Source organism: Bubalus bubalis, chromosome 4, assembly GCF_019923935.1.
Source record: "Bubalus bubalis isolate 160015118507 breed Murrah chromosome 4, NDDB_SH_1, whole genome shotgun sequence".
In the NCBI taxonomy this organism is placed as follows: Eukaryota; Metazoa; Chordata; class Mammalia; order Artiodactyla; family Bovidae; genus Bubalus; species Bubalus bubalis.
This window is the reverse complement of record NC_059160.1, coordinates 25,911,189-25,935,445: the sequence shown is the minus strand read 5'-3', so window position 1 is coordinate 25,935,445 and position 24,257 is coordinate 25,911,189. Positions and strand designations below refer to the sequence as shown.

General features: G+C 41.2%; 1 protein-coding gene across 1 annotated transcript in view; it reads right to left on the bottom strand.

Annotated features, from left to right (window-relative positions):
• DERA (deoxyribose-phosphate aldolase) overlaps window positions 1-24,257 on the bottom strand; it is a 116,778-nt gene that overhangs the window by 31,903 nt on the left and 60,618 nt on the right. Inside the window, exon 6 of the mRNA XM_006052373.4 lies at window positions 22,828-22,956. Coding sequence (XP_006052435.4) covers window positions 22,828-22,956 — 129 coding nt within the window. The remainder of the gene's footprint in view (window positions 1-22,827; window positions 22,957-24,257) is intronic.

The window sequence follows — 24,257 nt, the reverse complement described above, 5'->3', positions numbered from 1 at the left end:
TCTTCTGCCCACCCTAGAGTATCTTGGACTCTAGCTAATTCTGATGATGATAATATAACAACAGGAGGAGAGGGGTCTTTTATTTTGCTAAGAACTCACTAGGTGCTTGGCTTTATGTATCTATTCTCATCTGATCTCCACAACAGCTAGGAAGGCAGGTTATTCTTACTATTTCCATTTACAAATGATGAAACAAGGGATTATAGATATTGAGGAACCTAGGATAACAGTTTTTAAGTCTCATGAATGGAATTTAACACAGCTTTTTCTAAGTCAAAGTCCAGGCTTTTCACCACTGCACACTTCTGCCTTCTAAACCAGACTCATTATTGTTTTGCAAAAACATCCTCTGCCTTATCAACCTCATACCCTCCTTCTTTTCTGCCTGCCAAAATCCTACCTAGCCCAATTCAACTATTTCCTTCCATATGAAGTGGCACTGACATTGCTTTCTTGCAATTTTTAATGTAAATGTGATGACCGGAGCTCTGGCAGCCATCCTTCAACCATGAGGGAAACATCAAGCCAATAACTGAGGTACCAATCTAGACAATGATGATGAGCCAACAGCAGTAGCTGGCTACACCTCCAGACTTTTTGTTTTATGAGAAAAATAACTCCTTATTTAGTTGAGCCATCACTGTTCACTTCCGTGCTATCTGTAACTATTTGCTTTCACTCTTCTGACTTAGAAATTCAATGGTGCACTACATCTGTTAATGTCTCTCTCTCTCTGCAGTCACTCTCTGCAGCCAAAGACACAAAGTATCGCCCCCTACACATGCTCTGCTCTGCCTGGCTGAGATCTCAAGGAACTACCAGCTATGTCTATCTGGACCCCTAACTCTCCATCCACACTGGATGACAGGAGTCAAAGTCCAACTAAATAAAACGTGGAAGGAAAAGTAGGAGGTGAGCAGTGATTTGAGAAAGTTGGTAGGAATTATTAGGAAAAGCTCAAAAGTGCAAAGTCACTGAACATCAGAGATTTCTGGTAGAAAAGTAACTTCTGAGGACTAGCAAATGACACCTCTATAAACCAATCTGTCTGAAGAAGTTACCAAAGAAGCAGAGAGAAAGGAACCATTTTTATCAACAGACAGAAAATACTGGGAGCTCAAGAGAGTAAAATATGGAGGAAGAAACTAAAGTTGAAGTGTTTACAAGCTAAAATTGGAGGGCTTCCCTGGTGGCTCAGTGGTGAAGAATCCACCTGCCAATGCAGGCACCCTGACTTCGATCCCTGATCCAGAAAGATTCCACATGCCGCAAAGCAACTCGACTCCTGTGCCACAACTATTCAGCCTATGCTACAGAGCCCAGGAGCCACATCTACTTAGCCTACAAGCCACAGCTGTTGAAGTCTGCATGCATAAACATCCTGTTCCACCTTTTGCCTTCAACCTTTCCTAGCATCACGGTCTTTTCCAATGAGTCTACATGTCACATCAGGTGGCCAAAATATTGGAGCTTCAGCATCAGTCCTTCCAATGAACATTCAGGGTCTATTTCTCTTAGGAATGACTGGTTGGATCTCCTTGCAGTCCAAGAGACTCTCAATGAGCCTTCTCCAACACCACAATTCAAAAGCATCAATTCTTCATTGCTCAGCCTTCTTCATGGTCCATTTCTCACATCTGTACACAACTACTGCAAAATAGAGGGGGTTTTTTTTTCTACTTTTTCTTTTATATTGGAGTACAGCCCATTAACAATGCTGTGAGAATTTCAGTTGCACAGCAGAGTGACTCAGCCACACACATACATGTATCCATTCTCCCCCAAACTGCCCTCCCATCCAGGCTGCCTAGATTCCTATTGTTTAAGTCACTCTGTGTGGTACTATCACAGCAGTCCTACAAAACCAATGTAAGAAACTATATTTAAAAAAAACATCACATGCAGCACTATTTACAATAGCTAGAACATGGGAGCAACCCAGATGCCCATCAACAGATGAATGGATAAAGAAGTTGTGGTACATATACACAATGGAATATTACTCAGCCATAAAAAGGAATGCATGTGGATGAGGTGGATGAACCTAGAACCTGTTATACAGAGTGAAGTGAGTCAGAAAGAGAAAGATAAATATCGTATTCTAATGCACAAATATGGAATCAAGAAAAATGGTTCTGAAGAATTTATTTACAGGGCAGCAATGGAGAAACAGACGCAGAGAATAGACTTATGGACATGGGGAGAGGGGAGGAGAGGGTGAGATGTATGGAAAGAGTAACATGGAAACTTACATTACCATACGTAAAATAGATAGCCAATGGGAATTTGCTGTATGGCTCAGGAAACTCAAACAGGGGCTCTGTATCAACCTAGATGGGTGGGATGCAGAGGGAGATGGGAGGAAAGTTCAAAAGGGAGGAGATGTAAGTACACCTATGGCTGATTCATGTTGAGGTTTGACAGAAAACAACAAAATTCTGTATAGCAATTATCCTTCAATTAAAAAATAAATTAAAAAAAAGGCATCACATGAACAGGTGGTAAGGAATGCATCTATTATTATTATTACTTTTGGCTATGTTAGGTTTTGGTTGGGGCACACGGGATTAGTTGCTCTGTAGTGTATGGGATCTTAGTTTCTCCGCCAGGGATCAAACGCACACCCCTTGCATTGGAAGGCAGACCACTGGATTGCCAGGGAAGTCCCAGGAGTGGGTCTTGAACAGTTCAAAAACTGAAGTTAGGTCACTTATGTTTCAGACAAATCCAAAGTCAGCTCTCCAGGGTGCTTCCCCAGGATGAAGCAGGGGACGAACAAAGAGATGAGAAAGGAGGGCACGGCCAGGAAAGCAGCCCCGGGCCAAGCAGAGCATCAGATGCAGAGGAAGAGAAGAGAGGAATGGACTGTCCCCTTGCCCAAGACAGGGTGAAATTTCAGGAGAGGACAAGGACATAGTTACAGGCAGGGACTGGCTAAGGAAGAAGGACTAGGAGAGAAAAGGGATACCCCCAGAGGGCAGCAGGTTCTGAAGTGCAGGGGTATCCCCATGTCCTCTGCCAATGACCTTGCTGGTTCCTGGTCATGCATGAAGTCAAGGTTACATCCAATGGCTCCTACGTGGTATTTCTTTACCTATCTGGAATCTCTCTAGCCAACAGTTCAGAGCTTATAACCTTCTGGTTATAAAGTACCTAGTAACTGTTGGAAGTGAAAGTTAGTGTTGGACTGCTTCTGTCCATGGAATTCTTCAGTCAAGAATACTGATTAGCGTTAGTTGCTAAGTCATTTTTCACGGACTGTGGCCTACCAGGCTCCCCTGTCCATGGGATTTTCCAGGCAAGAATACTGGAGTGGGTAGCAATTCCCTTCTTCAGGGGATCTTCCCATCCCAGGAACTGAACCCAGGTCTCCTGCATTGCAGGCAGACTCTTTACTGTCTGAGCCACCAGGGAAGCCCATTATTCTACTTTTATTTGATTGGACCTATCTGGGGCACTAAGGATAGGGACACTTTGTCTGAAAAGTCCACACTGGGAATTCCTTTCTAAGCTCCCAAAGCATCTGAACTCTGAACGACTCTCCAGCCAAATGCTTCCTCTCCCCCATTTCTGACTCTGGGAACAGGAGACATGTCATTCCATGTTAATATTCTCCTAGTCAGACTTTCCTGGTGGTCCAGTGGTTAAGAATCCATCAACCAACGCAGGGGACATAGGTTTGATCCCTGGTCTGGGAAGATCCCATATGCAGCGGGGAAACCATAAGCTCCAACTATTGAGCCTCACTCTGCAACTAGTGAAGCCTGCCCACCTAGAGCCTGTAGCCTGCAACAAGAGAAGCCGCCTCAGTGAGAAGCACACACACCACGACTAGAGGGTGACCCCCACTCACCACAACTGGAGAAAGCCCACACAGCAACGAAGGCCAAGTGCACACAAAAACAAAGAAATAAGTAAATATTTTTAAAAATTCTCCTATTCATCACTTCATCATCCTCTGAAGATTCTTCTTCTAATACCATTGACTTTCTTCCTGTCTTTCCTCAGCTGTATTTTCCCCCTTACTACCTACCAACACTCTTCCTACAAATAGACACAAATTCAGACCACCACCGCACCTCTGGAAATTGGTGGAGTTCAGTAATCCCTTTTGTGTGTAGAATTACTTGAACAATGTACATCCTTAAGAGAATCAAATGCGACATCACCCAAGACCACAGATGGCGGCTTCGCAATGCCTATGTCCTTTTCTTTGTTTCTGAGCCTGAATCTCTTTCCCATCTCTGTGCTGCTGCTGCTAAGTCGCTTCAGTCGTGTCTGACTCTGTGCGACCCCATAGACGGCAGCCCACCAGGCCCCGCCGTCCCTGGGATTCTCCAGGCAAAAACACTGGAGTGGGTTGCCATTTCCTCCTCCAATGCATGAAAGTGAAAAGTGATAGTGAAGTCGCTCAGTCGTGTCCGACTCTTAGCGACCCCACGGACTGCAGCCTACCAGGCTCCTCCGTCCATGGGATTTTCCAGGCAAGAGTACTGGAGTGGGGTGCCATTGCCTTCTCCCCCATCTCTGTGGGAGGTGCTTTTTTCCCTGGGTCGAATACTTGAATAAAAATCCAGAATCTTTCCAGTCTAGTTCCTTCTGGTTGAAGGAACAACCAGAAAAAGCAATAGTGGAGAAGGGTGGGTTCAGTGGAAAACTATATTCAATTGTAAAGGAGTCCCTGATCACCTCGTGGGGCTTCCCCAATAGCTCAGCAGGTAAAGAATCTGCCTGCAATGCAGGAGACACAGGAGATGCAGGTTCGATCCCTGGGTCAGAAAGATCCACTGGAGGAAATGGCAACCCACTCCAGTATTCTTGCCTGGGAAATCCCATGGACGGAGGAGCCTGGTGGGCTACAGTCCAAAGAGTCACAAAGAGTCAGACATGACTGAGCAGCTAAGCACACTGATCACCTCATGGGAGTCTGTATGGTTAAAAAACAAAGAGGGGGAAAAAAAGCAAAGAGGGAAGACAGGATTATCAGCCACGCCTGGGTGTGGGCTTATATAAGGACAGAGGATGAAAGTGAGAAATGTACTTCAAAAATAATTTCAGCAGAAAAATGTATTTAATAACCACTCAATTTAGAAAATATCATCTCTAATGAAAATGTCTCCAAGTGATAGTTTTAAGGATTTTCATTTTATATTTTTGAATGGCATTAGAATAATGAACACTGTGAGATGAGGACACGGGAAAAAGCAGAAGAAAATCTGCTTTTTAACTAAGTTATCTCATCCACAGTCCTATTCAGAAACTGCCACATCCATGAACACGACTAGAGATAACATTATAAACTCTGAGGTAATTTATACGCTTTTCCTTTTTATTAAAAAATAAACAGGCAAATTTTAATTATTCACTAGAATGTTAATATAAAACCAGTGTGATAGCAGCTAACATTCTACAAACAGCCTTTTGCTGGCTTCGTGTGACACGGATGATCTAAATTCTTCCCCATTTCATTGACTATTCAGTGCCTCCCCCGTTGTCCCCTGCCCAATTTAGCAGCTTTGTAACACAGGAAACTTAACTTTCGATGTCCCAGCTGATGATAAATTTTTTACAAAAAGCATACTATAACACGAATTCTTAGGTCACTAGGAAAACAAAGCATCAAGATAATTCAAGTAAAAGCATGAATTTCCTTTCTGCTCCCGAATCACTAAAATAACTGTATTCGTCCTCTGTTTTGCTTTATGTGCCTTGTCTTGCTAATGTTTTCTAAACATAAAAATAACTTCTCTTTCTTTTATCTTCATAGCCTTACTCAGACTTCGTTTAAAATTCTTCTCCTTGTTACAAGAACAGAAGAGTAGAGGAGAAGTGGTGAGACTCTGGGGGATTGGTTCTGCAACAAGCTGGGGAGACAAACGAACAGGTTATGAGACAGGTCTAGGATCTGGGACCCTTTGCTGGAATGCCTGTACCTGGACGGACTTCCCAGATGGCTCAGTGGTAAACAATCCTCTTGCCTATGTAGGAGACATGGGTTCAATCTTTGGGTTAGGAAGATCCTCTGGAGAAGGAAATGGCAACCCTCTCCAGAATTCTTGCCTAGGAAATCCATGGACAGAGGAGCCTGGCAGGCTACAGTCTGTGGGGTCACAAAAGAGCTGGACACGACTGAGTGACTAAACAATGACAACAACCGCACCTGGACACACCTCTCCTTGAGCCACAAAATACAAAGGAACCGAATGGGAATAAAAAGAACTGTGTGCATGTGCAGTTGGGATGAATTCTGGATGAAAGATAACAGAGACCCAAAAACCCCTAATGCCACTTCTGAAGATCTGGGAGCAAAAGCAGGGTACTGCACATGTACCCTTGTACACAACAGCATCTAAGGGGTGAGCAACACACCTAAGTCACCCCTCCAGCCTGACCTCTGGACACATCCCTACCCTTACCCCATATAAGGAACCACCTCATCCTAACTCAGAGAGGGAACAGGGAACCTGTTACTTGATTTCACTCCTCCCTTCCCCCTACTTCAGCATCAACCCCAGTAAAGCCTTGCCTGAATTTCCTGTCTGGCCTCTAGTCAATTTCTATTGATTGAGGAAAGCCAAGGACCCTGATGGATAACAGGTGGAGGACCTTGTAACAGAAGGCAGAGGTTCAGCTTCCTGGGCTGGAAAAAGCCTTGCCCTGTATGCTGAGTTGCTTCAAACATGTCTGACTCTTGAAGCCCTATGGACTGTAGCCCACCAGGCTCCTCTGTCCATGGGATTCTCCCAGGCAAGAAATACTGGAGTGGGTTACCATGCCCTCCTCCAGGGGCCCTTCCCAACACAGAGATCGAACCCGAGCCTTATGTCTCCTGCATTGGCAAGTGGGTTCTTTACCACCAGTGCCATCTGAAGCCCCACCTTTTGGGGGCCTTGTTTCCCCTGAACTCCCTATCCTTACAAATTGCACCATTATGAGCTGTTCTGTCCTTTTTCTCCCCTGTTTAGCAGACAACCGTTCATCAAATACTATTCATTCCATCCCTTTAGCATCCCCCTCAGCTGTCCACTTCTCTCCAGCCCCACTGCTCTGCCCAGGTTCAGCTCCTCATCCTGGTCACCAGACTGGGACAACAGCCTCCTAACAGGTTCCTGGTCTTCCCCTAAATTCATTCCCCTGAAAGTGAAATTCTGATCACTACTCCACTACTGCAGAGAGCAAGAAGGGAGGACGGGGAGGCTGGAGAAAGGGCATCTTATTGATCTTCATCCCCAGTGCCTAGCACATAGTGGAGAAAGAAATGGATGAACGAATTTGTAGATCACTCACTTCCTGGCTATAAACTGCCAAGGCTAAAAACTTTCCACAGCCACAGACAGGAATGCAAATTCTATAGCAGAGCCATAAGCCTCAGGCTGCTTACTCGCTTCATCCACTCGCTTGCCACGTCTCCACCCTAATCATATCAGTGTTCTTACCATGGTATGCTCTTCACAGCTCCAGGTATAAAAGGGCATGAGCTTCTTTGCCTGAGATGTCCCTCCTCCTCTGTACCTAATGACTCCTCCACGCAGGTCATTTGCTTTGTGAATCCTTCTGTGAGACCTCAGAGGGTGGCGTGTTCCTGAAGCCCCAGAGTAAGTGTACCCACAGCTCCTACCATTCCCAATAGGGAAAATCATAAACCCCATTTTTTCACCTCCTCACCAGACTGAGAGACAAAGGGAAGGCGCTACTTCTTATTTTTCTCTCCCCTCTCTCTTGTCGTCTCCTTTTCCAATGCCCAGAATGTTGTTGCTGTTTTATTAATAGTAGAATTGTGTGTGACTCCTGCGACCCCATGGACTGTGGCCCTCCAAGCCCAGAACAGCAGCTGATAAACATTAGATGCTCATAAAATACCTGCTGGATGAGCCTGTTCAAGGGAAACAAATACCCTAGGTATTAGGAGGACAGAAAGTCTCACCCTTCTCTTCCCCACCAGTCTCTCCTCCAGCCCCTCTGTCTTCACCCCATCCCTTTTACCACCCCGCACTCTCTCATTTCCTTCCACTCCCCAGCATAGCTCAGACCTGGGCGGGGAGTCCCCATTCAAGTCCTAAATCTCATACCTTGCAGATTAAGGGAAGAGGGACCTCAATATTATCAAGGCAGCAAAAAAGGATGAAAAATGTTCATAGAGACCTAATTAGAAATACAAATTCAGGGCCTTCCATAAAACACTGTTGTGTGTTGGTTAGGACCTACAGAACTGCTGTTGCAGTGTGAAATTTCAGTTACTCTGTCGGCTACATTCAGGGCTGGCACGGAGATCAAGTAACCATTCATGATCTTGTTCTACGGAATACAGGTTCAGAGTTCCCAACGAGCCTTCTGTAAGGTAACTAACTACCAGAACAGTCAGCTTGTTCACTGTGAACTGTCTTTGCTAAAGGCTTTTCTCCTTGAATTTGTAATTCTCTCCCGGAATAATTTCTAAACTACTAAGATGAGTGGAAAGGACTCTTGTCTTATCATCAAGAAACCTATATTCCAGATCAAAGGCCTCATTCCTGCCTACATAGTAGACACACGAAGGGAGTTTTTTAAAGTACTCATTCAAATGCCCCCATTCAAGATGGTTAACATCAGAATCTCTGGGTGGTAGGATCTTTTCAACAGTTTACGGAAGAAGTTCTTCAGGAAATTCTAATTTGCAAACTGGGTGGAGAACCTAGACTGTGTTTTGACTCATTTGTTCTGGGGTAATTTCCTCATGAATCTGACTTGTCTGAATCTTGGTTTTCTTACCTAATAAAATGAAAGCTTTGAGATGAACAAAAGTTTCTCTATATCCTATAAGTTTCTCTTATTCTTTCCAGTTTTCTAAACATTTGGAATTTTTATGAGTTAATTTTTGAACGTTTAGTTGCTCTATTCCTCTTGGCTTATCTGACGATGTACAAATCAAGAAAAAACAGACAGAAATCTGCAAAGACCTTTTAGTAACTGAGACAGAAGGAGTTGCAGGCAACATTCCAATTTGAAAAGTATTCTTCCCACATACTTAACTAGTTCCTGGGAAGACAAAAGTTACATGTACAATTACTTAATTTTACAGTTTTTTTAGAGCCATTAAATTAAAACTTTTAAAAAGGAAAAGAAAAAAATCCCCATACTATATAATATTTCACTCCCTCAGATATATAGCTTTATCATTCTAACAATGCTTTTTTTTGCATAAGCTTCCATTAAAGCCATGACTGCAGAGTAAGCTGATGATTTCAATGATGCCCCCTCACTCCCGAAGTCTTTTTTATTCAGTAGCTCACTGAGAAATTTAACACACAGGGTCCCTAACTTCTTTATTCTAAGGACAGCAATATAACCTTTGTCTTGCTTTGACCAATTTTTCTCTTAGTTAACACATCTTTCCAAGTTTAAAAAAATATTTTTTTCATTGATTTGGATTACAAAGTAAACCAAGAAACCTGCAAATATTTTGTGAAAAACAAATAAAGAAATATTCACCCTTGCAGAAGAAAAGAGAACACAGGAGAATCGCTTGCTCCATTTTATAATATTATGGTACACTGTGTAGTCTCATGTCAGTATTTATTATCAGTCATTTAGTTTATGATAGAGAATAACTTTTGATTACTGATGCTTGTAGTATTACTCACTCTGTCTTGGACTGTTTGAAGATCTGTATTTTTATTACAAAGTCCAATAAAAATAAAGTGAAAAACCCATAGGTCCCAAAACTGATTCCTGGCTAGTGCTGTATGTCACTCCTTTCCAATCTAAAAAGTATTTCCTTCTACTGTTAGTCTCTGTCTCTCGCTCATAAGCAAATTTATCTCCTAATGCTTCATTCTTTATTTTAGCCATTAATCTCCTATTGAGAACCTTACCAAATGCTTTTTGCAGATAAAAATATTTAATATCTACTAGATTTCCCCTATCCACAAAGCCATCCAACACTGCTTAGAGGGGAAAAATCAATCTTTTGTACCTGAATTTAAGTTTGCTGGTTTGACTCAATGTATTTTTCTCAAAACTTCTTCAGGTCTTTACAGGAAACAAGAGAACCATAGGGCAAGAACGCTGCTTCTCTTTGTTATGGGTTCAATTGTGCTCCCTAAAAAGGCATGTTGAAGTTCCAATCCCCAGAACCTCAGAAAGTGACCTATTTGAAAATACTGTCATTTCAATTGCAACCAGTTAGGTAAAAATAAAGTTTTACTATGTAAGCTGGGCTATTACATGATGGGTGTCCTTATAAGAGAAGAGACAGAAATACACAGGAAGATGATCATGTGACAATGGAGGCAGAGATGAGAGTAACACATCTATTAATATAAGCCAAGGCTTCTCTGGTGGCTCAGACAGTAAAGAATTTACCTACAATACAGGAGACCCAGGTTCAATCCTTGGGTCAGGAAGATCCCCTGGAGAAGGGAAAGGCTACCCACTCCAGTATTCTTGGCTGGAAGAATCCTTGGACAGAGGAGCCTGGCCGGCTATATATAGTCTATGGGGTCACAAAGAGTTGGACACGACTGAATGACTAACACACACACACACAAGGCATGCCAAGTATTGCCAGCAAACAACAGAAGCTTTCTAGCAAGAAAGGATTCTCTGCTACAGATTTCAGAAGGAGAGGGCCCTGTGGACACAGCGTTAATTTCAGACTTCTGCCCTCCAGAACTGTGATAAGAAATATCCGTTGTTTTAAGGTACTCAGTTCTTGGTACTTTCTTAGGGTGCAGTTTAGAAAACCAATACCCTCCCTCTCTTCCCATTAATCCCATATTTGCAGGCCCTGTCTATCCTGGATTTAAGTCTACCCAGAAATTTCATACATACACAACCTGTGTGTATGTGTGCAGGCATGTAAAATATTTTTCTCCTTTAGTATCAGGCTCAACGCTGAAGAATCACATTTAACACTTGGAGCCAAAGGATCATATTTAACATTTAGATTCAAAGGATCATATACAATGTTTCTTCTTTCAGGATCATATTTACCTCCAAAGCAGAAAGCACCCCAATGGTCGCTGAGTATCATGTATCCAACACTGGCTCCAGTGGGCTGTCATCCCAGCCGGTTCTTTGAATACCTCCTTCCTGACGTGGCCATGCAAATTCCAGAAAACTTGGACTTTATCAAAACTCTGCTTTATACTGGGCTGAAATCCATCTTTCTATATCTTCTAAAAGTAAGGTGCCAGTCCTCCGTCCTTGGGTAATAGACAACAATCATGTCTTTTCATGCCTTGTTGTGTATGCTGCTGCTGCTGCTAAGTCACTTCAGTCATGTCTGACTCTGTATGACCCCATAGATGGCAGCCCACCAGGCTCCCCCGTCCCTGGGATTCTCCAGGCAAGAACACTGGAATGGGTTGCCATTTCCTTCTTCAATGCATTACAGTGAAAAGTGAAAGTGAAGTTGCTCAGTCTTGTCTGACTCTTCATGACCCCATGGACTGCAGCCTACCAGGCTCCTCTGTCCATGGGATTTTCCAGGCAAGAGTACTGGAGTGGGTTGCCATTGCCTTCTCCACTTGTTGTGTATATGCATGCATAAAAGCATGTGAACACAATATCACAACCCCAATGCTCACATTCTTCCCAAATAAGATGTCCCCTTTCCTTTCAATCACTCTGCATGAGGATGTTTCAACTTCCCTCATCCCATGCTCGGCCATCCTTCTACACATGCTCCAGTACCATTTCCATCCTCACACCCTTTCATCGTATCTCTCTGCTCCTTCATTCTCATACGGCCCTCAGCCTTGACCTCTCTCCTCATCCTTCCTCAGGTAGACAAGAAAAAGGTCCACTTCAACTGCTGCCTGTGAGCTGCTCCCTGGGCACCCCCAAGGAAGGGAATCTAAAAAGAAGCTAGAACCTTGTACAGAACGCAAGTGGCCATTGCTATTCATGACCCTGCACGTGCATCATCAGGGGACCATCAGCAGAGCAGGCAGATACAGTGGAAGCTACTTGAGCTCAGGGTTCTCTTGCAATCTTCCCTTTCATTTCAACAAGGATTTGCTGTGGGTCTATCATGGGTGGGGCTCTGGGTTTGCCCTCCCATGGCTCCTTCATGTCTACCACCCTCTAGGGGATTCCTTGGTGGCTCAGATGGTAAAGGATCTGCCTGCAATGCAGGAAACCCTGGTTTGATCCCTGGGTTGGGAAGACCCCCTGGAGAAGAAAATGGCAACCCACTCAAGTATTCTTGCCTGAATAATCCCATGGACAGAAGAGCCTGGTGGGTTACAGTCCATGAGGTTGAAAAGAGTCAAACACGACTGAGTGACTAACTCACTCACTCACCCCCTAGAGTTTTTCTCCAAACATTCTCTTTTATTGTCTTATTTTTCTTGTCCTCCATAGAAAAGTACCGTTCAACATATAAATCTCATTCAGGGACTCAAGAAATACCTCTGGGCCTCCAAAGGTCAAACGTAGCTTAAACTTTTCTTCCATAATCTAGATTGATGGTGGGACAGAGAGCAGGATGGTGCACTGACTAAAGTATGGAATCTGGGGTTGAGTCCTTCAGAATTCTGCTCTGTCCTCCATGTGTGGTCTCAGTCTAGTTATCTAACCTCCAAGCCTCAGGTCTCCAAGCCACTCAATGCTGAGCAGGTACCTCCCCTACTTTGCTTTAGGACAACTGCAAAAAGAATTTGGTGAACTACTCCACAAGATTTATTAACCTTTGTTCACGAAATGATTCAACAAATACGTACGGTGGTGGTTTAGTTGCTAAGTCATGTCTGCCTCTTATGACCCCATGGACTAAAGCCTGCCAGGCTCCTCTGTCCATGGGATTTCCCAGACAAGAATACTGGAGTGGGCTGCCATTTCCTCCTCCAGGAGATGTTCCCAACTGACCCAGGGATCAAACCCACATCTCTTGCACTGTAGACAGATTATTTACCACTGAGCCACCAGGGAAACCCCAAATATGTATATCAAGTATCTCCCCAGTGCAAAGGACTAAGGGGCCCATTCGAGGATTTCAATTCCACAGCATTTATGAGTTTGCTAATAGGTGAGTAACTGGCACAGATACCATATGACAAATAACAAAAATCAACATGTTAGAAAATAAAGACAAATGAATAACCATCTCAGAGACACAAGCAACCACCTATGGGTCTCACCTCCAAGTCATAAACCAGAATTCCACTAAGAAAAAAAAATCCCTACTTCTTCTGCTGAGAAAAATATAGATCTCTTTTTAAAAATGAATTTTATATATGTTGTTTACAATTGCATATTTTGATGTCCTTGTACCTGATGACCCATCCCATAAAGAAGCATTTTCTAGGCACTGGCTATGTGCAAGTCTTTCTGCCCGGGAGATTTCTCTTAGCAAGCCAGGTCTGTAAAAGGCAGTTATACGCTTTTGGAATAAGGTGGGTTACTTTTTTTTTTTAATTTCACATAGTAAAATTTTACACAGACTAGTATACTCCACATAAAAAACCAAGCTTAGAAGCTATTCCTTCCCTGCCCCTCCTCCTCCCTAGAAGTCCAGCCATGAGGAGGCACAAAAAATGCTTTATGCTTAAATAAATACACTTACCCTGTTTTAAAAAATGACATGCATGGACCAAAATGCACCATCAGGAGTTCCTGCCCTGCTGGGAGGCCAGCAAACATGGAAAGTCCTCTCTTCTGCGGAGTTTTTTATTTTACACTCATAAAGGATGGGGAGGGTGTGGATGGGCTAAGGTAAATGTTCTATTCTTGCTTGGGGCCTTGAATAAGATGGCAAGTTAATTAGTTTTTACTCTATAAATGGTTTAATTTTCAGGGCTGGTTTAAGGAACTGTAAATAAATCTACACTTTAAATTCTTTACTTTTTAACCTAATACCCATGTATATTCTTCTGCTTTCCACAGTGATAAACTTTCAACTGAAGCAAACTTTTTCATAAATTAAATGCTTTTCCTATGAAAGGCAAGATCTTATTTAAAAAAAAAAAAAAACAGGCTGGAACACCACAGGGGTCTGGACGTGCCATCTGGATCAATACTCCTTTAGGATACAGAGATTTGCAGCCTGAGATGAAGGACTCAGTGTGACTTATGACAGTCTTTAGAAAAATAAATCTATACTGTCATTTATACTAGGATTGACTCATATTTAAAATTTTTTTAACTTTTAAAAAAGTCTTAGATGTTAATTTGCTATTAATCACAGCATTTTTTTTTTTTTTAGGGTTTTGGTTTCCTTCAGTCACAGCAAATTTCCCACTGTTTTCTCCCTTTTTTATTTATTTAATGGCTTCCCTTCTATTTTCTTCTCTTTTTCTCAGCTTCATCTCATTGTTTCTGTATTACTTTGATCTTATTGGGTTGCATTTCGAGTATTCCCTCCCCTGGTTCCTACTTTTTTCATTTTTGATTTCCTATACGTTACAAAATCCCAGCCAAGTTCAAAACTCATTTCGCATTCCCTTCAAGGTCTGCTTTTCTCAAGCCCCATATTTTTATGTTTGTACTCTTCCCACAGATCTTCATCAGCAATTCAAACCTGATGACATTATGATTGCATCTTTAGTGCTTTTCTACTCCAGCCTTATTTATCATGCCTGCATTATTTCCAAAGATAAGGTCTAGCATAACTTCAGAGCAGAGCTTGTTAGCTGTTGCGTGTGTGTGAACAGTCCAGGCTACTGAAAGATAAAGCCACATGCCTACAATCTGGCGTTATTCTTAATGTGTGCATTTGCTGGGCGGAAATCCCTGAGCAGTAGATGACCTGCTTTCGACTTCTCTTTTCTATAAGCATGTTTCCCTTTCTATCTTACTTCCTATCACCTTGTTCTTGGATTGTTTGATGAAAAAAATATGGTGCTCGTTTCTCTTCCCTGATTATATTCCCTTCAAACTGTTTACTCCTACTTCACCGTCTTCTTTTTTTGTATTTCTCTCACCACGTTTCCACTAATGTAAAAGTAATATCCATTTTCTCTTTTTTCTGAAATATTTTATTTTAATTAATTACTTTATTTATTTATTTGGCAGCCTCAGGTTTTAGCTGCAACACACAGGATCTTTGTTGCATCACGTGAGACCTTTCATCACAGCGAACGAACTCTCTAGTTGGTAGTGCAAGGGCTCAGTAGTTGTGAAAGCGCTCAGTTGCCCCATGGCATTCGGGATCGTAGTTCCCTAACCAGGGATTGAACCCGAGTCCCCTGCACTGCAAGGTGGATTATTAACCAGTGGACCACCAAGGAAGTCCCAAGATCCAATTTCACTGATGAAAAAGTCAAGGCAAAACGTTTTTTCCTTGGTCCTTTCCTTGCCTCTGGAACTATCTGAGAATCCTAAGAAACCCTTTAGACATCATACCACACGCCTGGGTTGCTCAAGCCATGCTTTGTATACATAATCTCCTTGCCAAAGGTATATTTTTTCTAACTTTTTGTTCAATTAAAATAGAAATTTGCTCTCAAAACCACATGTCCAGACTCCTCAAAGTTGTGACACATCAGGAAAGAGGAACTAGATCTAATCTAATCTCATTTCATTTTGCCTGTTTTCACTTTTCTTTATCTCTGTCTTTCTCATTGATTCATTTGTATATTCCACAATATTTCCTTAGGCTGTCCTAGATGTCAGACATGGTAGTAATCACAGAAGAATACAGATAAGTAAGATAAGAACCTCGTTGGCCTCAAGGAGGTTCATAGTTTTATACACACACACAGACACACACACACACACAATGTATATATAACTATATATATATATACACACACACATACTATGCTACTGGTATTTATAATTATCCAAGGAGGAGGATAGTATGAACAATTAGTTTTGCCTTTAAAAGATCGCAGAGAAATCTGATAGAGTATGAAAACTTCACTTAAATCTTTAAAAATGGCTATCAGGAGGGGAGAAGGCTACAACAGACAGAGGAAATGATGTAAAGAAGACAGAAATACCTGGGATATTTACAAATAGCAATAATGACCATACAAAACAGCAGTAAAGATAACCTTTTTTTTTTCTGTTAAATAGAGGGGTCTTATTCATTTATTTGTTTGCTTTTATTAATTTCTTAGTTGCAGCATGCAGGATCTTTAGTTGGGGCACATGGGATCTGGTTTCCTGACTAGGGATTGAGTCCGGGCCCCCTGCATTGGGAGTGCAGCATCTGAGCCACTGGGGCACCAGGGAAGTCCCTACAATAAAGATACCCTTTTAACTGATTTAATTTAATTATTATTTTACCATAGAAGAATACCTACCTCGCAGAGTTATTGTAAAGATTAAATATAAATAAAACCTTTAAAGAGTACCTGTCACACAGTAAATGCTCAAGAAATGCTACCCACCATTATTGTTATATTACAGATTATATCACATATATTTCATCTATTCAAAATATTTTCTTTTTTTTTTTTTTGGTTCTTGGATCTTTGTGGATCACTGTGGCTGCTGAATAAGTGATCTCATACATGGCTGAAGAGCTGAGGTGGCTGCTACAGCTTTCGTCATTAAACAATTAGAAACAAGGACAACGATATCTAAGAAGTATACCATAAAAAAAAATGACACATCTAATTATGATTCTCAATGAATCAGATTTGTTTTTTTACAACTTTCTTTTTTAAGACAGAGTCAAAAGCTGGCAAAACAAGTTCATATGTAAGATTCGTTAAACAATTCTACGAATACAATAAGCTTTAGGATCAGTACAGAATAGAGTCCAGCTCAGTTTCTTTTATCTCCTACGGCTATACCAGGGCTTCCCTGGTGGCTCAGTGGCCAAGAATCCATCTGCAATGTAGGAGCCTCAAGAGATGCGAGTTTGATCCCTGGGTTGGGAAGATCCTCCAGAGAAGGATTCTTGCCTAGAGAATCACAAGGACAGAGGAGCTTGGCGGGCTAACGTCTGTGGGGTTGCAAAGAGTTGGACAGGACTGAAGTGACTTAGCACACACAGCTACACCAAAATCACATGTGTTACTTCATTTGAACTCATAATGAAATGAATTTATTTGTTCAAGGGTCACAAATTCTGTAAGACAGAATGAGAGTCCAAGTCTTCTAACTCCCATGACCATGGCTCCTTCCCCTAAAACATTTTGAAAGATTCCTCAGTGTTAGTTCCTCAGTCATGCCCGACTCTTTGCAACCCATGGACTGCAACCCAGGCTCCTCTGTCCATGGAATTTTCCAAGCAAGGATACTGGAGTGGTTTACCATTTCCTTCTCCAGGGGATCTTCCCGACCCAGGGATCAAACCTGGGTCTCCTACACTGCAGGCAGATTCTTTACCAAGTGAGCTACCAGGGAAGCCCTAGATTAAACCAAAAACTAGGCTACTAATCACTTAGTTGACCAAAAAATGTAAACACACTCTGGATAACCAAGTGTTTACTTACAGTGATGTATAACACCAGACTAACATAGTTATATATATTTTTACTTCTGTCTCTTTAGAGAACTGGGTTTATAATCATATAAATGGTTATCAAAATTATAAGGTAAAATTTATTATGAATGTAAATGATAAACTCCTTTCAAGATTTTTGATGCTAAATCGATGGGAAAACAAGAGCCATGAAGAATTCCAGCCATGATAGAATAAATGTTATGAGACTTGCCCTCCTGCTATAAATAGTTATATAAATAACTGTATAACTGAACAAAATATATAAGGCAACTATTTTTAGGCATTGGGAAACTGGCAGCTCAAGATAAAGACCTTAAGGTAATTCAGATATACAAATGAGCAGATAAGGACTTTTAATCAGCTATTACAAATATGTTCAAGAATTTTAAAGAATGAATGAAATTAATGAAAAAAAATGGAAAAGAGTAGAAAATTAAAATTCTAAAAAATAACAAATGGATTTTAAAACTAAAAATGTTCATCAGCACAAATTTCAGTGGATGGGCATTAAAGTAAATTTAAGGCAGAAAATAAAGGTCAATGAACTTGAAGAAAGATCCATGTATATTAGCCATTCAGAAAAAGGGGGCTGGAGGTTTGAGGGGAGATTAAAATTGAAGTTAACAGGCCCCAGGAAGCTGTGGACAATATCTAACACTCAGGAACTTGGGTCCCAGAAGGAAGAAAAGACTGGGGAAGAAAATATATTTGAAAAAATATTTTTTTTAATGTCTAAAACAACAACCTACAAATCCAAGAAGCTCAATAAACTCCAAGGAAGGATGAATATGAAGAAAACCACACTTAGGCACATCATAGTCAAATTAGAGAAAAATAAAGAGAAATATTTGTGGCCACAGCCAGAGTAAAATGAAACATTACTTACAGGAAAACAGGAAGAAACAGAATTCCAAGAAATGGAATGATAAGGTTAATACTGAAATAGAAATAAAACTGTAACGTAAAACTCTATATTCAGCAAACCACCCTTGAAACATGGAGGTGAAAAAAGACATTTTCCAGTGAACAAAATCTGAGAGAACTAATCACCAGCAGACTACAAGAAGAATAAGAGATAAAGAAATGACATGCAAAAGACTGGTTTTACCTAGGTTTCTTCTTTTAATTTTCTTAAAAGACAAAAGACTATTAAAAATCACATCACTTTGAGGAGGGGTTTATAAACAGATAGAAGAAGAATAGTAAAATAATTCTGGGGACTAATGAGGGTGTAAATGGAACTGCTCTAAGGTTTTTATATTTGTGACAAATGAAGTGTAAAGAGGAATATAGGTATGCCTCATTTTATTGTGCTTTGCATTATTACACTTTACAGATATTGCATTTTCTATAAATTGAAGGTTTGCGGCAACCCTTCATCAAGTAATTCTATCAGTACCATTTCAAGTCTCTGTGCCATGTTTTGGTAATTCTTGAAATGTTTCAAAAGTGTTCATTACTATTATATTTGTTATGGTGATCAGTGATCAGAAATCTTTGATATTAATAAATTGATAGAACAAGTAGACCAAAATAAAATGAAACAAAATCAGATCTAAAAAATGTGACCAACCAACTTGAGTTACTTGACATTTACAGAACATTACGACTAACATTGGCAAATAAATGACATTTTTTTCAGTGCACTTGAAGCAGATACTTAAATATACCATAAAATGGGGTAAAACATAAATCTCATTAATTACAAAAGGCAAAAGATTCTTAAAATGGGTATTCTCTGAGCATAAAAGAATTTTAAATTTTAAGTCAGTAATAATGATATCCATAGAAACATAAAATATTTGGAAATTAAACATTTCATACTAAATAACACTCCAATAACATTCTAAACAACTAGAAAAATTAGAAAACATTTTTAACTGAATGATAAAGCAAAAGAAGCAAAATATTGGTTCTTTAAAAAGATTAATAAAACTGGCAGATCCCTAGCAAGACTATATTTTCTACCAAAACAAAACAAAGAACAACAACAGGAAAGAAAACAAAAATGGGTGATACTGGGAATAAAAAAGGAGATATAACTACGGACCCTACAGACATCAGACTAGTAAGAGACTATTCTAAGCACCTTATATCAATAAATTCAACCACTCTTATATTTGTACAATGAAAAACAAGCAAGCAAACTTCTTATACACAGAATGACATGAATGCATCTCACAGGTATTACACCTCGGGGCATGTAGGTGAAAAAACACGGAAGAGTACATACTGTATAAGTATAATGTTCTAAAACTGGCAAAGCTAATCCATGGTGATAAAATCAGACCAGTTATTGCACCTGGAGCAGAAGGTTAAAAAGAGTGGAACTGACGTCAAAGGGGAACAAAGGCTGTTTCTGGGAAGATGGAATATACGAATTGTCAAAACTCATCATATCGTACATGTTAACACTTGAACTTTATTGAATATAAATTTACTTCAATAAAGCTGATTTTGAAGAAAACAAAAAGAGTTTTTTAGATAATACAGAAACAGGATGAAATGTGAAGGCAGTCCACATATTTCATTTAAAAAATTTTTCAAAAACTACTTCATTTCTATTATATAGCTCCATAACAGAATGAGAAGCAAAAACTGTGGGTCAGGAAGTGCTAGATGCTTTCATATACATCTCACAAAGACTGCCTTTAATTCATGATAAGGTCTGGCACAGTGCCTTGGGAGACAGGTGAGTTAAAACTGAAAAAGCGATACACCTGAGGCCAGAACACTTGGGTTCAAATAATGACTTATATGTTCACTTAGCTTTGGGACCCTAGGCAAGTCCCTCCATCTTAAGTTTCTTCATCAGCTACAGGGCTGGTGTGAAGGTGAAGGAACATAATTTTGAAGTATCTAGTAAAGCACATCACAAATACTAGTTCCATCACTCACAGTATCAGACACTGATCAGATGAAAAACTGAAGGAGATAAACAAGATGGACAGGGATACGAGCCAAAAGGAAGAGACAGGTGACGGCATGTTTCCAGTCACATTTCTGTCTGTGGATGCAAAGGGTGGAGTGGAGGGTGGAACAGACGTGTCCAAGCATGAGGACCTAATAATGTTCCTTTTTTTAAGCAATAGGTACAGAGTTGGCTTGCTCACCCAGAATGAAAACACTTTCACTGTGACCTGGATCACGCCATTCTGGGCTAACTCCCTGGTCCTGTTTCTAGGAGCATGAAAAGGGAGGCTACCTGTCTACCTAAGACTCCAATGGGCTTTCCCCAGGCTCCTGAGGGTTCCAGCATCTTCTATCATTGAGGACCTTTGGAATACCAATATAACCGATGACCCATTCATTACAATGTTCCATTCTTCCCTATCCTTAGGTTTTCAGAGATTTCACTCTAAATAAAATAAGCAGAGCAGAGATCTTTTGGATACAGCAGCAAACCAGAGCAACAGCTTCATTAATGCCTGGTCAGCTAATTTTCAGTACAATTCCAGGGAACCACGCTAGGTCTGAGAGAGTCTTTAATGAAAAGTACATGAGTAGAAAAATCTAGAGGGTGACTGCAATAGAGGCCCAAATTTAAGAACCGGGAAGTCACGTATATTCATCCAAACGTGAAGCCACTAGTAGGGCAGCTAAAGAGGCAACACTCCATCACGGTATAGTAAGTTATCTGACAGAGGTTTCAATAAACCTCCATGGGGAGGAATTCCCTGGTGGTCCAGTGGTTAATAATCCACGTTGCAATGCAGGGGATGAGGGTCTGATCCCTGGTTGGGGAACTAAGATCTCACAGGCTGCAGAGCAACTAAGCCTGGGGGAGAAACTACTGAGCCGTGCGCTCTGGAGCCCATGTGCCACAACCAGAAAGCCAGCTGCTGCTGCTGCTGCTGCTAAGTCGCTTCAGTCATGTCTGACTCTGTGCGACCCCACAGACTGCAGCCCACCAGGCTCCCCTATCCCTGGGATTCTCCAGGCAAGAACACTGGAGTGGGTTGCCATTTCCTTCTCCAATGCATGAAAGTGAAAAGTGAAAGTGAAGTCACTCAGTCGTGTCCAACTCCTAGCGACCCCATGAACTGCAGCCTACCAGGCTCCTCCATCCATGGGATTTTCCAGGCAAGAGTACTGGAGTGGGTTGCCATTGCCTTCTCTGAGAAAGCCAGCATGATGCCGCAACTACTGAGCCCCCGAGTGAGAGCTACAGTCTGTGCACAACAGAAGATCCTGCGCCACCTGCAGGGCACAGCAGGTAACTCTATGGAGCCCCACATACGAAAAGGAGGAGGCCGCGGAGGCTCAGGCAGGGTCTTGGGAAGGACCTTTATCAAAGCCAAGCTGAAGGAATTTATATTGTATCTTGAAAACGAAGGGCCGCCACCGAAGGATTTTAAACAAGCAGTACCACAACCCAATTAGCATTCCTGAGAGATCATTCTGGCAACAGTGTGGAGAACAGATTGAAAGGGGACAGAAGCAGAGACTGGGAAACTAGTTAGAAGACCATTGAAGTGATCCATGTGGGGAATGACAGTGGCCTAAGATAGCAGCACACAGGATGGAAAGAATGTATGAAATACAGCGAAAAACAAAACTCTCAACACTGATTCCCTGATTCCTACGAAGGTGAGAAAAAGCAATCAGTGTCAAGCTTGGGTGTATGAATAGCTAGACCTGCTGTTTGTGAAAACAAAGACTGAGTCAAGCTACATTTCAAAAAAAAAAACAAAAAACAAAACAATGACACTGCCCTAAATTTAAGAAAAAAAATAAAACACAGACAAAAGCTCAGGCTGCCTTAGACAGGATGGATATGGATGTCTGAAAAAAATCAAACACTTAAATTCACAGAGAGGAGTAAGTCAGAGTTAAAGAAATTCCTGTCTAACATATGTTGATGAATGAATAATCAAAGACTAACGCAGAAGGCAATTCACTAACAAGAGAGCCATCTACTGCCTTACAAGGATAATGCAGTGATGAAACGCCACGCAAAAACGTGGAAGAAAGCCAAGTTTGTGACCATTTCCCACTGCACATGTATTCATAAAATAGCTGACCCCGCCCACAAGAAAAAAAAAAAAACCCTCCAAGTGGTTAGCTGCTGCTGCTGCTGCTAAGTCGCTTCAGTTGTGTCCAACTCTGTGCGACCCCACAGACAGCAGCCCAGCAGGCTCCCCTGCCCCTGGGACTCTCCAGGCAAGAACGCTGGAGTGGGTTGCCATTTCCTTCTCCAATGCATAAAAGTGAAAAGTGAAAGTGAAGTCGCTCAGTCATGTCTGACTCTTACGGACCCCATGGACTGCAACCCATGTGGCTCCTCCATCCATGGGATTTGCCAGGCAAGAGTACTGGAGTGGGTTGCCATTGCCTTTTCCGCAAGTGGTTAGCACTTTCAGTTAATAGCCAAATGCTTCGTCTTACCAATTTCTCTTAAAAGCATCCATTCAATATATACCATCATTTCAATATAAAACGCTTACCTGCCATCATGGCTATCATACTGGCTTTATAGACGTTCGTGAGAGATCCAAGTTCTCCTGTGGCTAAGATGGTTTTGAGATGAGCCTCCCCACAGGCCTTGCGAAACTGACGAATCTCATCATACAGGGCTGAGGAAGGAAATAATTGAGGCCGTTACAAAGCCGGCAAGTGATAACATAACTTGGCAGCCATTTAGAACTGGTAGAACCCATCTCAGATTTAGGAAACATAAACCATTTGTCACTTTCTAAAAAATCACCCCAATTTAATATTGCCTCAAGCATTCTGTTGCAGTTCCCCTCCTGTTCTAAGGAACTCCTTCGTTTGCAACCATGAAACAGTTTCTATGCCCTGGCCCCAGGTTCCAAGCCACAGAGCTTTTAAAGTATCATTATAAAGACATGCAAATTACAAATAATTTCTACTGCTTCCGTAGGATAGTTACTTAGGAGAAAAAAAGAAATTCATCTAGGATATATACAGGGGTGTATCACTTTGCAAACTAAAGAAAAAAAAATCCTCCAGTCCTTTTGAATTCTCCCATTCACATATAATAAGTTCTCTTGTTGGAATATAAAGCAGGCCTTTCCTGAGAGCTCTGCTAATGAAAATAAAGACATAACAGTTTGCCCCACTCTCCGCCAGGGTATTTGTCTATGCATGCATGTGTGCTAAGTCGTTTCAGTCATGTCTGACTCTGCAACCCTATGGACCATAGCCTGCCAGGCTCCTCTGTCCATGGGATTCTCCAGGCAAGAATACTGGAGAGGATTGTCGTGCCCTCCTCCAGGGGATCATCCCAACCCAGGGATCAAATCTGTGTCTCTTACATCTCCTGCATTGGCAGGCAGGTTCCTTACCACTAGCGCCACTGATATATCAGACTAATAAGCGTTGAACCTAGACAGGGAGTGATGGGTGTATGTACACAAATTCAGCTGTGGAGGAATTCAGAGATGCAGCTTTGAATCTATTAACCTCTGACCCCAGTACCACATTTGCCTTCTAGAGCTCCATATAGCATTCATAAAGCACCTGAATTGAAAATATATATATATTTATTTTATACACACACACACATATATACCCTCAAAGCCCATTATATATAAAATTAAATTGAGGGGGAAACATTTCATATTCAAAGTAGAATATTAGCAAGCAAAATCAGTACAGTATAATGAGTACTAAAATTCTGAAAAATTATTTAAGACTGTCTATTACCAATAACACCAAGCTCTTACCCTGCATCAGGGTGGCTACATCTCATTTCCTGAACTTCAGTTATTGCTACACTACCAGGATTAGGGTAATAATAAACATTAGGGTTAGGAGAAGCATTTTCAATGCTAAAATGAGAGTTGTATAATCCACACGTTTTCTAAAGTACTTATAAAAGACTAAAAATCAGTCTTGGGTCAGAAAAATAAGT